Raw genomic sequence first — 15000 nt, 5'->3', positions numbered from 1 at the left:
ATACACACACAACACAGTATGACATCAGTAATATACACACATAACACAGTATGACATCAGTAATATACACACATACACACACACAATATGTATGATGACATCAGTAATATACACATACACACACTATGTATGACATCGGACACAAACAGAAACAGATTGCCAGCCCCCATGCTAGCATATCATCAATACAAATGCTCATACCTGCCAACACTCCCCATTTTCGTGGGAGCCTCCCTAATTTTAACCGTTTCTCCTGCTGTGTTCCAGAATGAATGTCTCCCGTTCATCTCCTGATTTCATAGTGATACAAATTGAATGAATGTAGCATGATGCTGGCTTTTAAAGCTAGAGTGAAGATACTGGTATCACATGAAACTAGATGACCTAAGGCACCCATTGGTACCAACCATGTCATCATGCTAGCATGTCAGGAAGGGGGCTAAATAACGCAGCAAATTTAGGCTAAATTTTGGCGAGCGAACTATTTTCTAAGGGGTTGCTTGACCTCTCACCTCAATATATCTGAATGGAAATGGGTTGTATGGGTACCCACAAGTCTGCTCTTTAAAGATAGGGTAGCGTGAGCACTTTTAGATCACTGACGGAGGGCTGATTTATTTTCCGATACGACATACAATCTCCCCTCTTTTTCACAGCCTAATGTTGGCAGGTATGTTACGATCCGCCGCCTTTCTGTTAACAGCAACCTCCTGTACCAGCGTGGGGCTGCGATACTTTGTTATGACAGGTTTTGTTATAGCGACTGTATAACAAGAGCCGCCGTCCTGGCTAACAATGAAAACCTTGTGGTGCCACATTTTGCGCTCACAGCATAGTTCATAAGAAGGTTTGTTATTGATACAAAGAAGTGAAGGGATGATAGATGACATATATCCGCTGATGGTCTGTGAGTCAGCCTGTGCACTGTAGTGTAGCTGTCAGATGCCTTGCTATATGGGGGACATTGAGCTCTTTGCATCTGTCACACCATCAACTATGTTGAGCAAAACAATCTATTTTGTGGTGCCGGCATTTCAAGCATGTCGTCTCTAGCATGCACCGCCCAGATTAGGGTGTCACACTGCCCAGATTAGGGTGTCACACTGCCCAGATTAGGGTGTCACACTGTACCTTATTTAGGACAGTCCAGTCATCATTCACGACTATGTTAGTAGATAGTAAAGCCAGTACATGTTTTGAGTTTTTTTCGATCCGTATTATCCTGCTTTACTTTGATCGTCATCCACATGTGCTTTGAATGAATTAAATGCAACTTGTCCTGCCGTTTCGACCCTTCAACTTTAATTGGCGATTTTTTACATTTGTAAAAAATAAATAAACTAAATAAACTAACTAACTACACTGTTGAGACACATTTATTTTCTATGGAGCATTGCCTGAAAGGGGGATCTCATGCTTACACATACACAGATATGTAAAGGAAAATTACAGTGTTATTAACTCTCTCTCTCGCTCTCTCTCTCTCTCTCTCTCTCTCTCAGTTCTGTGTTATACAAGATCCGTCAAGACCATACAGTGTGTCATGGAATACGTAATTCAAAGTGCTGCTCACATAGGATCTTGTTTAGTTTGAAATCTAATCAAATATATTTGCTGATAGATTCCCTGCTCACTCCAAAAATAAACAAATCATTCATTGTACACAGTGGTGTTTGTTGACTTAGTATCAGAGCAGCGGTGCCCGACGCAAGTGGGGATTAAATCAACATTTACGGCAAGGACATAGCAGTTTGTGTTGGAAGTGATATCTGCCAATCAATGACTTCATACATCATGTATGTCTTGTTTACCAGGACGACTGGAGAAGAGCACAGACATCTTCCCCCAGGTACTGTATGTATGTGTGAGGCGACAACAAGGAGGACCTTTAGAAATGTGTGCATTAAGTGTACCTTGCACTGAATCCTAATAGCCATAGCAACAACAAAGTCATGAAAAAGGAAATGACCCGTGAATAATGTAAAATAGAGATGTGATGAAATTTGATGATGAAATGCGATGAGGAATGAACACCTCTTTTCCTTTAAGTCAGTGTTTATATAAGCTGACTAAGACACCCAACTTCTGCCTAGTCACTTGCTTTTGAAAGTCATCTTACCTTAGCCAAGGACTGTGTGAGTGTGTGTGTGTGTCTGTGTGTGTGTGTGTGTGTGTGTGTGTGTGTGTGTGTGTGTGTGTGTGCGTGTGCGTGTGCGTGTGCGTGCGCGCGCGTGCGTGCGTGCGTGTGTGTGTGTTAGCGTAGGCCATAGAGCAGGAGGCTACAGTAGACACAGTCACACACAGTCTGCTTTGTAGATATTTGGCACTCTCGTATCTGTTTATTGATCAGAGCAGATGTGCGTCAATCAATCTTATCTGGGCTCCACACACTCTCCTGCTCGCCTCCCCAGGCAGGCTAACCAATACTGCGTCACACTGAGAGCCCCCCAGTCACTCACATTATCATCACACACCTTGAGCAAATTCCGTCTTTGTGTGTGTGTGTCTGTGTGTGTGTGTGTGTGTGTGTGTGTGTGTGTGTGTGTGTGTGTGTGTGTGTGTGTGTCTGTGTGTGTGTGTCTGTGTGTGTGTGTGTGTGTGTGTGTGTGTGTGTGTGTGTGTGTCTGTGTGTGTGTGTGTGTGTGTGTGTGTGTGTGTGTGTGTGTGTGTGCGTGTGTGTGTGTGTGTGTGTGTGTGTGTGTGTGTGTGTGTGTGTGTGTGTGTGTGTGTGTGTGTGTGTGTGTGTGTACGTGTGTGCGTGTGTGTGTGTGTGCGCATGTGTGTGTGTGTGAGGTGCAGAGTGTAAAGGTGCATTAGAGGACAGACAGCGAGGAAAAGAGAAAAAGACGGCTTGAACCGAGAAGCCAGATGAACCTCGGCTGTGTGCGTTATTATCCGTTTCCCCTCCGCACACATCGCACAGAGGCAGCATCAAAACCTCTCGCCATCTGCAGCGTAGGCTGCACAGACGGCTGGCGTTCTCCACAGATTAGCAAGCGATGCTAATGTGCCTTTCTATTGTGCCGGAGGTGGATGTGATCAAGGGAGAAGTACGACACACAATGCTCAGCAAAACACGTGAAGCGCAATCAATGTAGCCCCCCTCCGACGACGCAGGAGATCTGTGATGTGCTGTAAGGTAAGCTGATGCCTTGTTATGTGCGCCGCCACCAAAATAGATCAAATTCACGCGTCGCCTGTCTAGGAGGAAGTGATTTGCTTCGACGCTGAGTAGTCCGTTATTTTAAGGGGGTGAATGATGAAAAGAAAAGAACGCGGAATTGTTATGGGGGGTGTTTGTGATTGGCAGAATGACATTCGCGCACTGTAACATCAAGACGCTTATGAGAGAAATAAATCCGGATGACGTACCTCGGCAGACGTTGCCGTTGTCAGGCTCAAACCCGGCCTTGCACGTGCAGCTGCCGATAGGAACCATCCACTCTCCGTCTCCGTTGCAGTACAGCTTTATAGGGACGTCCACCTCCTCCGAGTTGGGGATGCAGATGCCCCTGGCGATGACCAGGGAGGTGCTCTCGGCCCCCGTCATGGTCTCCGGGAAGATGGCAAAGTTCTGCACCACGCTCGGACACTTCTTGTAGAAAACCCTCACTGACAGCAGAGACATGCAGGCGCCGTAGTCTTGGAACGCCAGGTAGAAGCCGTTCTTCGACAGCGGGCCGAAGCTGCGCACCTCCGTGTTGACCTTCATCAGGCGGCCGCCGAAGTCCACCTGGGAGAAGCTCTCGTCCGCGGCAATGGTGTCCACCTTGAGGTACGGCGCCTCCATCCAGAAGGCGGTGCCCTTGGTGGCGATCACGGCGTCGCTCTCGTAGTAGTAGAGGTTGAAGGTCTCCTTGCAGGAGCCGGGGACGTTGGGGATGGAGCTGCAGTCGCGCACGGTGAAGCGCATCTCCACGTAAATGCGCTGCGATGCGCGCCGGTCGATGAAGGTGGTGAGCAGCCAGTTGTTCTGACTGGACTCAAAGACGTTGCACACCTGGTAGGTCCTGATGGTGTTGAGGTTCTCGTCATAGCCGCTCACCTCCTCCCACTGTGGAAAGAGACAGAGAGAGAGACAGAAGGGTGCGGGTGGTTGATTAGTAATCATTGATGGTGTCTCTTTGTAAAAGTCTATAATGATATCTTATTATTTTTACAGAGGAGGATTCGACATTTGGCTGAGCCGCAGTGAATTCAATAATCTCCAGAAGGCATTTTGAACATTTCAGTCTCGCTCTTGGACTGACAGAAATGAATCAGCCTGTGAGGCTGTGGGGCTTATCCAGCAACTGAGCACATTCAAACACCCTTATTTTCGGAATCACAAAACAACTCCTCAAGTAGCTCAACGGCAGAAACAGCAACTCTGCTGACCCGCTCTCTAGAAGCTCCGCAGCTGTAGTATGTGTAGTAGTACCACTGTACGACGACGCACAGACCCAGTAATTACTTTGGACGCGCCGCGCTATTTGCCGTCTCTCCCGAGCGTGGCTGGGCAGAGACTTGCCGCATTATAAAGTATGGTGTGGAACCAATTCAAGATTATGCACTATTGAATTACAATCAGGCAGACGGGGGGGCCGCCTGCGACATGGCAGCCAAGTGCGAGCTTGATGGAAAGACATTTGTGTGCACTGGTTTTTACATGGAGGCCTGACCCAGAAAGTATGGCGGATGAGCCTCAGCAGCTCCCCCAGGGCATTAACTCAGCGCTGCACCCCCCCCCAGCGCAGCGAGTCGTGATGAAAGTGTGCCATTAGCATTTGGCTGGAGTCGTTTGGAATCAGAAAGAGAAATCACTGAGATGCGTAACGAGAGTGGAGGATCATGGGTAACGAGAGTGGAGGATCATGGGTAACGAGAGTGGAGGATCATGGGTAACGAGAGTGGAGGATCATGGGTAACGAGAGTGGAGGATCATGGGTAACGAGAGTGGAGGATCATGGGTAACGAGAGTGGAGGATCATGGGGCTGCAATAGCTGGCAAGAAAATGACTCATTTCACTGTTATGGAACACTGGCCAGGTCAAGAAATTGTTAATATAAAAGGCCCACAGTGAAAAGAGAAACGCTGGTCTCAGACTGGTCAGAGATCATGCCCTCCTGTCGTATTTTTAAGCATTCAATTTGTGGAGCTGTGTGTTTTTATGGGGCATCTGTTATAGTAGCCAAACATCACCAGACATCACCACAGCACAGCAGAGCAGACACAAAAACACATCACCACAGGAGTCACATAAAAGCTCCCCCCGACTTGAAATGGTTGTTGTGGAGCGGTGAGGGTGATAAGAAACGGGTTTGAAACGTCCCTTCTCACATCTCTTCCACTGTCAGCAGTAATACAGTGCCGTTATTTTGACTCCTATTTGAAGCGACAGCTTGACTCTCAGATTTATTTCTCCAAATTCCGATCCTAACGGCTGTAGGCGAGGAGAAGTTAATGAGGTCTATAGTGGAGCCAGTGGGCCTCCAGTCACTTCATGTTTCTTCTGTGCATATATCTCCTGGTGCTTCCTCCTTCTCCTGACCTTTACAACCCCTGCTGCTCAATCAGGCCTAATGGAGAGGAGACGACCTCAGCCCTTTCACACACACACACACACACACACACACACACACACACACACACACACACACACACAGACACACACACACACACACACACACACACACACACACACGCACACACAGACACACACAGCCCCGAGAACCAGGCAGATGATGGGGAGAGAAGTTGGAGATTTATGTTACACAAACCAGTCCATGAAATGAATACGCGCGAGAGAAGATATATGGGATGGCGTTTGGGGCAATTAAATGTGGCATTCCGCATACAAAAACAAGATAGAAGACAGAAACCTCTAGCCCAGGGCGCGTCTGGGTAGTGTCGAGATAAAAAGCACTTGCTTACGACCGCTGAGACCCGGGTTCAATTCCCGGTAACGGTACCTCCGGCTTGGTCAGACGTTCCTACAGACACAATTGGCCGTGTCTGCGGGTGGGAAGCCGGTGCGGTATGAGTCCTGGTCGCTGCACCAGCGCCTCCCTCCGGTCGGTCGGAGCGCCTGTTCGGGAGGGAGGGGAACTGGGGGGAATAGCATCATCCTCCCATGCGCTACTGTACGTCCTGCCGGTGAAACTCCTCGCTGTCATGTAAAAAGAAGCGGCTGGCAACATGTATCGGAGGAAGCATGTGCTCTACGGCTCTCCCCGGATCATCAGAGGGGGTGGAGCAGCAGGGGTAATTGGCCATGGACAATTGGGGAGAAAATAAGAGAAAAATCCAGGAAAAAAAGAAACATCTAGCCCAAAGGAAAGCATCTGGAGAAAGAGGAAAAGTGCTGGGTGTGGTGAGGTGAGGTGGGGGTGCGGACTCATGGGGAGCAGTAACAGTGCCGACATGATAAACGAGTTTACAGAAATCTGAGGTGCAAATTAAAGCCTTTTTTCACCGCTGCTCCCTCTGTGCCCACTCCACTCCACTCTGCTCTGCCTCCTCCTCTCCTCTCCTCTCCCTCCTCCTCTCCTCTCCTCTCTCCTCGTCTCTGCACTGTAATGACCATTCATCAGCATTACAGGATGCTGTCCCTTTCAGCACTGCCTGTTCATTAATACAGCCAGCTCCGGGGCTCCTCTGCACCCGTCTGCTCCAGTCTAGGAGGGGGTCCTCACCGCCCCTCGTCTAGCCAAATGACCGCCATCTTTCACGGCGGAGAGGGGCCCTAGGCGTCTCAGATAATGCCCGTCTGAAATCTGTCCAGAAATTCACCGGTTCATACAATTAATGAATGGCATTTTCCCCCAACTTGGTAGCTATTTTGTATCACCATTGTATCAAGCATAAACAAATCTGGTACAGGTGTGTAGCGGTTATTTTGGCAGAAATCTAACTTTGCTTCTAGATTAGCACAATAGACGACACAATTTGATCCCCTTCTGTTCTTTTCGCTATGCATTCATATGCATGCTGATTACTCATTGTGCCTGTGTGTGTGTGTGTGTGTGTGTGTGTGTGTGTGTGTGTGTGTGTGTGTGTGTGTGTGCGTGCGTGCGTGCGTGCGTGCGTGTGTGTGTGTGCGTGTCGAGAAAGCGCGCTGTGTATAATTTGATGGTTTAGCGACCACATATTGATTTGCTGGCTGTTGCTTTACAGCTGAGGAGCTCGGGGCTACATCCCACATTTCTGCTTCTGTCGGTACAAACCATTTGATGACACTGTATTAGTGTCCATTCTTTAGAATCTTCAATTGCCCTATGTTCCAATCATTTGACACGAGCTCGAGTCTCGAGTCTCATGTCCCCACTGTTCCAGTCCAAGTCACCAAAGGAGACTCTGAGTCGAGTCCCCATTACCTGAGTCAGAGTCAGAGTCCGGGGATACTGAACATGAGGTGGGACATGTCTGTCAATCAATCAATCAAATCCTAACAAGAGTTATCTCAAGGCACTTAACACATAGAGCAGGTGAGGTAACAGACCTGTATGTCAAGACCTGTATGTCAAATACGTCGAATTTAAAATGTCTAAGCACGTCTAATGTATGCACATGACATGTGCACCTACAGTATGCGCAGTGAATATGCCACTGTCTCGGACTTGTCTTATCACTATACTGCCTTATTGCTTATTGTTGCATATTGCTTATTGCTTATTGCCTTATTGCTTATTGTTTTTGCACTCATATGCCCTGCTATATTTGTACTATGTTGTAAACGGAGTCCACAGCAAAAGAATTTCACACGTGATACTTGTACCATGGAGTGACAATAAAAATCTTGAATCTTGAAGACCAGGCTCTTTATTTTAGACCCGACAATTGAAAGAATTCTCACATGCACTGGTGATTTTAATGGAAGGTCATGTAGCAATTGAAACAAGAGCATACACATGGTGACAGCGACAAGGAAAGAGCCCTTCAACGAGGACGAACCTTTGAGCAGACCTGGCTCTTGGTGGCCTCTACCTACGTCCTCGCTCTTTGCCAGAACTTCTGAATGATTGAAGGCAAATGGACCTCCCATGCTGCTCAGTGGATCTGTCTGACCTCGGCAAAGAGGAGAGAAAAGAGACGCCATCATCACCTGTCACCTCGCTGATAATGGAATTCTCCAGTCACTGCGTACAATTCCCATTCACGGACTTGTGTGTAAAATAGCCCTGTTAGTCCTGTGCTGTGTATATTTAGTACAGATGCATTATGGGTCTCTAGGCGCTACTATGTTGCTAGTATGTATTATTGATGTTGAGTTCAAAGTAAACAAGGTGTAGGGAAGAATAAGCAGTATGCGGATTGGCTACATTATGTCTTCTCCTTATATTCTTTTCCCTTGCTGGAGATCTTCCACAGTGTCAGGTGACAAGTGAGGATGACCTCTCTCTTCCTCCTACCTTGAGGAGGTCAGGAAAGATGCCATGGAGCAGAGCAGTCAAAGACCAAAAGAAAATAAAAAAATATGTACTTTATAGGGGCTTTGCAATTAATCAAATTTGAATTGAAATTACAATTTTGGCTTCCCACAATTATGAAAACAAACAAGGTAATCGAGATAATTTTGTATTATTTATTTTAGTTAGCTATTTATTCATATAGTTTTACGTTTATTTTCCTAAATTTCTTTGTTTTTCAGTTATACTGTATTATATTATATATATATTAATATATTCAATTCTATTTAAAGTTCAAAGAAATACGGTACTGCATTAAAAAGACAAGACAAGTTCAATAAATGCATGATGTTGCCAGTCATGTTGCAAAAAAACTAGTAATCACGTTAAATAATCGTGATCTCAATATCAGTCAAAAAAAATCACGATTATGATTTTTGCCATAATCGAGCAGCCCTAGTACGTTGAATAGGAATGTGAAAGCTAGAGTGTGGACGACAGGCCCCACAGAGAGGCTTGCCTTTTCCATGCCTCCTGCTTCAATATTGTAAATTCAGGTTTAACTCTACACATTTTCCATCAGCACCGTCTCTACCATTTCATATGTCCTATCTTTTTCCCTAAATCTGTTGCTGATGAGCCATCATACAAACACAGAGAGCCTCTGTGCACGGCGCCCATCTTCACGCCATCCAAATGTGCCCATTTGCTCCAATCTAATAGCGTTGCTTTTGCCAGTAATATGGGCGACGCTCTTCCTGCGCCCATAATGGGCGACGCTCTTCCTGCGCCCATAATGGGCGACGCTCTTCCTGCGCCCATAATGGGCGACGCTCTTCCTGTGCCCATAATGGGCGACACTCTTCCTGCGCCCCTGCTTGTCAAGTGTGGCCATTGTGTGCATCATCGTGACGGCCGCTCCTTTTTATGGCCAGTGGCGAGGAGATGGAAGAGCTATGGATCCACAGAGCGCTTAATGTGCGTGTTAATGACCAGTCACAGCTAGCTGGGCCGGGACAGAGAGGGAGGGAGTGAGGAGGGGTGAGGGATAAGGTGAGGAATCAAGGAGATCGGGGGGGGAAGTGGGGAGGCGGTAATATATTCAGGCCGATGTCCCCCTGCCCACAGCCTCTGCTCCAACCATCAAGCCATCAATACTCTCCCCTCATAAAGGCCATTCATCACATTGATCTCCTGCCGTTACCTTCAAAGGCTAAAATAACACAGAGCAGCTCGGATGGCTAGCGCCTTGCCGCAGGTGTCGAGCGCATCCAGCAGAGAGCGGGGGGGGGGGGGGGGGTGTGTGTGTGTGTGTGTGTGTGGAGAGGCCCCAATCACAGGGCTGAGAGCCTATCAGAGGCGGGAAGAGACACACGCCTGCGATGATAGGAGGGGACTGGCCCTGCACTAACGAGCCACTCAGAGCAGGGAGGGAGGGGCGGGGGGCCGCGGTGGACGGGAAGACGCCGAGGAGAGGCGAGCCGAGGGGGCAGCCAGAGCCAGCGTATATACGCAAGTCACCACATTCCAGTCAGGCCGTATCAGATAGTGATGTCAGATAAAGGCCCTGCCTGAGAACGGTACATTAGGTCACAGTGTTGGCAGCAGGAGCAATGCAGTAAAGTATGAGCTGCTGTCCTGGTGCAGACTCTCTGTCGCTCCATCCTCAACCACACAGACAAGGAGAAGACGCTCGGCGACAAAAGGTCTGCGGAGGTTCATACTGTGTGTCATGAACCAGCGCTCGGACTGTTTTTTAGCCCATCGTTCAACCTCAAGTCTGGTAAGACACACACACACACACACACACACACACACACACACACACACACACACACACACACACAGAAGACCTGCGTAGAGAGGCATCTACTGGGCTGATCTTTCACCTCCAGTCTGCGTTTCTGATCCTCAGTGGAGTCACTCTCACGAACGGCTTTTCAAATCCATCAGCACCAGTGAATACAGCTACACGCACACAGACATACCAGTGAATACAGCTACACGCACGCAGACATACCGAACACTGATGAGTGATGAAAAGCTCCGAGCATTTCCGCATTTAAAGCTCGTCGGCCTAGAAAGGTCTACAAAATGCCACCGGTAATAGTAGATGAGCGTCTGGCAACCGTTTCTTGAATGGCACTCAAAACCCCCATTACTCAGTATGACGATGGGCTCTTAGAGAAGGAGCCACAGGGCGAGAGACGTATTAACAGCCAGGCCTGTAGGCAGCCATGGCCAAATGGAACCACTCTGCTGCTGCCACCGTGCTCCACTTTCCTGCCCCAAAGCTTCCGCTTCTGCTGCCTTTTTCTGCACTTTTGTCCGTGTGTTCGACTCCCCGAAGGGACCGAGTAGCTAGGAGAGGCGGTGCTTCATTTCCATGTGCTCCCTAAAGGGTTGTGGGGACTAGATTGTGTTTATTTAGTGTTTCTGTTTCCAGCAGATCTGGTTAGGCTGTTTACATGTGTAACCCCAGGAGGAATGGCTGGCATGTATCTGAGCTCTCTCTCTTTCTCTCTCTCTCTCCTCTTCAGCAAAAAGGTTGTCTGTTCATCTATCATCGCACGGCTCAAACCTGTGGGTGGAGGCGAGCAGGAGATTGCTTTTCATACGACAGGCTTAGTAGGATGGTCATTTCAATAATGAGTCTATTTGTTATTCATGACAACAGAACATTGAATCGAGGCAGGGAAAATATGCCTTCGTAGATTCTGTTATTTAATGATTATGCACGGATGGATCTGCATTGGGAGAGTTTGCTTATGAGGAGGGAGGGAGGGGAGGAAAACAGAGGAACGCAGGTGAAGTTCACCTTGTGGGATTCCTAAAGAGCAAGGTCTGAGAAGGACAGTGGATTATAGAGGAACGTGAGAAGCTGAGAGAGGGACTGAACTCTTCCTGCCCTTGCTGAAAGATGCGCTTCTCATTCTAACAAGCTCACCGTGTGGACGGCATAATCACAAGCCCCATAGCTTATTCCTCCAAAGGCTATTTGAATCCCGCACTGACTTAATGAGAAGATTTGCATTTCAACCTTTGGGTGTGTTCCGTAAAGTCAATAGGATGGACGCATAAGGCAACAGTTGGTTTGCTATGGTAATTCAGCCTGGTGGTTTGCTATGGTAATGCAGCGCCTGGTAGCCGGCACCTATGAATCGTAGTTTTCAGCACTCTGCGAATTTGCATGGCGATAATGATGACTGTGGGTGCATTTGCTTTGCCCACACTCACTCACAAGCTTTGAGATCCATGCTTTTGGCCTCCAGTAAATTCATATTCTGAGTCGAGGTATACGCCTCATCTCCTACCCCTCTCTCTCTCCCTCCCTCTCTCTCTCTCTCTCTCTCACACACACACACACACACACACACACGCTAACCAGACTGCAACCTCTAAAATATGCGGTGGCATGGTTGCTATTATCATTTGTGATCAGCTGTGTTATTGAATGGGGGCCAGTTGCATCATGGGAATGATTATTTTGCGCGGCGTCTGAGGCCTAGTTCCGCCTGGCTGGATGTGATGGATGAGGAGGAAATGGTGATGTCTAAAACACTCCCCGTCCGGCCAGATCCACAGAGCCACTCTATAATTACAGTCGCCCAGTTTGATTGAGCTCAAATAGAACAGCGCCTGTCTGTCTATATCTGAGACAATGGCTTGCCTGGCCACGCCCGTGTCCTGATCAATACCTCAGTAGTGATTGGTTTTGGTTCGGGGGTGAACTGAGGCGCTGTGCAAGCGTAAGGAGGGCTCTGCTGACGTTGCCGGTTGCAGAAAAACGAAACGACTTAGTGCTGCATAGAGAATGCCATTTAATTTCGGCGAAATCGAAACGGGTTTATTTTGTATGTCTTTGCAGGCGGTTTCCATTAAACTATATTTGCATGTGCGTTTATCTCATGTTGGAAATGTGCTGTGTTGACACAATATTATTATTTGCAATTTTGCTTTATTGCGTACTCCCAAATGCCTTTGAAATGGCTTTTTCTTAGATGTTGAAAGTGATGTATGTAATGTGGCACCAAGCTGCGCCGTTCAAGAGAACAATCCGCCCAAGAGCGCCTCCCTCTCCCAGTCCTCCATCCCGCTTTGCTAATATCATTATTAACACTCGCATTCTCAATGAGATGCTGGCTGCTCGGCAGCGTCGGCAGATCTCCCGGGCCGGTGCTGTTTTTACAGCGAGCTGCTAGCAAGCACAAAACCTCCAGCAGAGGAGCTGGCGAACGCAGCCTCCGCCGGCCACTGTAGGGCCGGCTGAGTGCGTGAAGGGAGATCATTCTTAATGCGTTTGACTCCAGCCAGGCAGAAAAATGAAAACAAGTGAAATGCACGCAGTTTAGCCACATCATACTGCTGCCGGCGCTCAGAGTGCTGCTGATATGCAAAATGAATGTGTTATTATTAATGCAGAGAGGAGTGTGTGAGCAAACGTCAACTAATACTCTGAAATAAGAGTCATAGATTAGAAAATTAATGTCAGGATAAGCATATTAGAAATTGATAATTCACAGAGATTGTAGGAATCTATGTGAATCTCTGTGTGTAGCAATATGTAGCAACTTACAATACAGTATGTCTGAAATTACGATTGTGTCAAATAGCTACAATTAGAATTACACTGTGATCACGTTTATTAATGAGGACTTTTAGTCCTGCTGATTTGAGGAGCATAATTATTCTATTGCACATTTTGCATCCCGTGTCAACAACTGTAGCATACTTTCTAAATGAACATAGATGCTTCAGTATTGCCATTTTGCTCAAAATTCTGCAATTATTCATTTGCTGGAATGACTAGAAGAGTGATAACAAAATAGTTTCCCAGTTATTTGCTAGAGTGAAATCTTTAGAGAATCAATAAAGAACAAATGAATGGACCGGTGAATAAGCCGGCATTTAGAAACTTTCATTTAGTCAAGTCGGTTGGTATTTAAAGGACAAGTTAAATGTTAGCGTGATCATGCTGAAACATTGAGCTGTTTCCTGAAGACTTTTACCTTGTGATGCGCCTTCCAACACCAACTCATTCAGAGACATAACACACCTGACATGGCCTTAGCAGCACTTTCAATTCCCACTAGCAACATTGCCTCGAGTCACCCTGTGAAAAAGGCTAAGAATTAAAGTCTTTCTGTTTCTGATTCTGAAGACTGGGCCTTGAGTCACCCTGTGAAAAAGGCTAAGGCTGGGCCTTGAGTCACCCTGTGGAAAAGGCTAAGGCTGGGTGTTGTGCTCAAAGTGGAGATAGCCGTGGAGATAGCCACCTTGTAGCCACTACAAGGTGTGTGCAGAGGGGAAAATGGAAATTGAGAGAGCGGTGAGAGGGAGGAACCCACAGACGAGCATCGGGAAAGTCAAGAGCGAGAGCTTCAATAATTTAGGCAGGACTAGGTCTAAAAAAAGATGAGCCAGGATGGAATGCGATAACAAGGGGTAGAGAGAGTGAGAAGAGAGAGAGAGAGAGGGAGATAGAGAGAGAGAGAGAGTGTGAGATGTCACCCAGCAGGGCCTCTCTCTGCCCCCTATGGCCTTAGGCAAGGCTGTTTAGGAACGACCCACAAAGAGGGTGTGAGCAGGGGAGAGGAGAGAGGTTATTAAGGATATTTGGGCCCCATCCGGTCTGCGTGCGTATGAGTGTGTGTGTGTGTGTGTGTGTGTGTTTGTGTGTTTGTGTGTGTGTGTGTTTGTGTGTGTGTGTGTTTGTGTGTGTGTGTGTGTGTGTGTGTGTGTGTGTGTGTGTGTGTGTGTGTGTGTGTTTGTGTGTGTGTGTGTGTGTGTGTGTGTGTGTGTGTGTGTGTGTTTGTGTGTGTGTGTGTTTGTGTGTGTGTGTGTGTGTGTGTGTGTGTGTGTGTGTGTGTGTGTGTTTGTGTGTGTGTGTGTGTGTGTGTTTGTGTATGTGTGTGTGTGTGTGTGTGTGTTTGTGTATGAATAAAAAAGCCCACAAAGCCTGACAAACACCTGAGAGCCCAATTCACCAGATACAAAGAGAGAGAGGCTGCAACCCAGTCGCCCGAATAAAATGTCGGCATTGTATCATTGTAGTGTAATCCACAGAAATGTAAAATATGAACATTTCTGAACAAAAAAAAAGACATTGCACATCAGATGTCTAAAACGTGGCATTTTACATCTACTATCTCAAAGTATACATTTGAAACCATTTGAAATGGTAATGTCAAAACCTTGCTGCCTTTCCCAGGTTAAATGCAAATAAAATAACGGTCGTTATGTTTAGGCAAATAAAACAAATAAAACTTTTATAGGCAACAAAGTAGTCAGTCTGAGCGAAGGGAAATCCCTTTCCGCTCCCTGCTTGTGACTCTCAAATGCCTCCGCCGCTGTGAAACAACAACGCTAGCTACTGTAGCAAGCTAGCAACCTGCACGCTGAAAATGGCAAGTTTTGACAAAGATTTGGATTGTGCAATAAAGTAGGCCTGGTTGGTACAACTTTCGGTGGATGGTTGTAACGATAACAGAGCATTTTTACCCCCCGCTAGACCGCTAGACCAGAGTGAGAGTAAGAGGAGCCAGACTCTCTCCTGCGCTAGTACAGCACGAAACACAGACAGTCTGGCAAGCGAGACTAGCAACAAAGCAA

At 47.2% G+C, this 15000-nt stretch overlaps 1 protein-coding gene across 1 annotated transcript in view; it reads right to left on the bottom strand.

The window, feature by feature from the left end:
* Positions 1-9283, bottom strand: part of ephb1 (EPH receptor B1) — a gene marked incomplete at its 5' end in the record, with an annotated part of 139780 nt that extends 130497 nt beyond the window's left edge. Inside the window, 2 exons of the mRNA XM_083659060.1 lie at positions 3373-4054; positions 9038-9283. Of these exons, the coding sequence (XP_083515186.1) occupies positions 3373-4054; positions 9038-9283 (928 nt within the window). The remainder of the gene's footprint in view (positions 1-3372; positions 4055-9037) is intronic.
* Between the last annotated feature and the right edge of the window lie 5717 nt (positions 9284-15000).

The sequence above is a fragment of the Poromitra crassiceps genome (genome assembly GCF_964638095.1).
Source record: "Poromitra crassiceps genome assembly, chromosome: 23".
In the NCBI taxonomy this organism is placed as follows: domain Eukaryota; kingdom Metazoa; phylum Chordata; class Actinopteri; order Beryciformes; family Melamphaidae; genus Poromitra; species Poromitra crassiceps.
The sequence above is the reverse complement of the archived record's forward strand: the minus strand, read 5'-3'. Positions and strand labels throughout refer to the sequence as shown.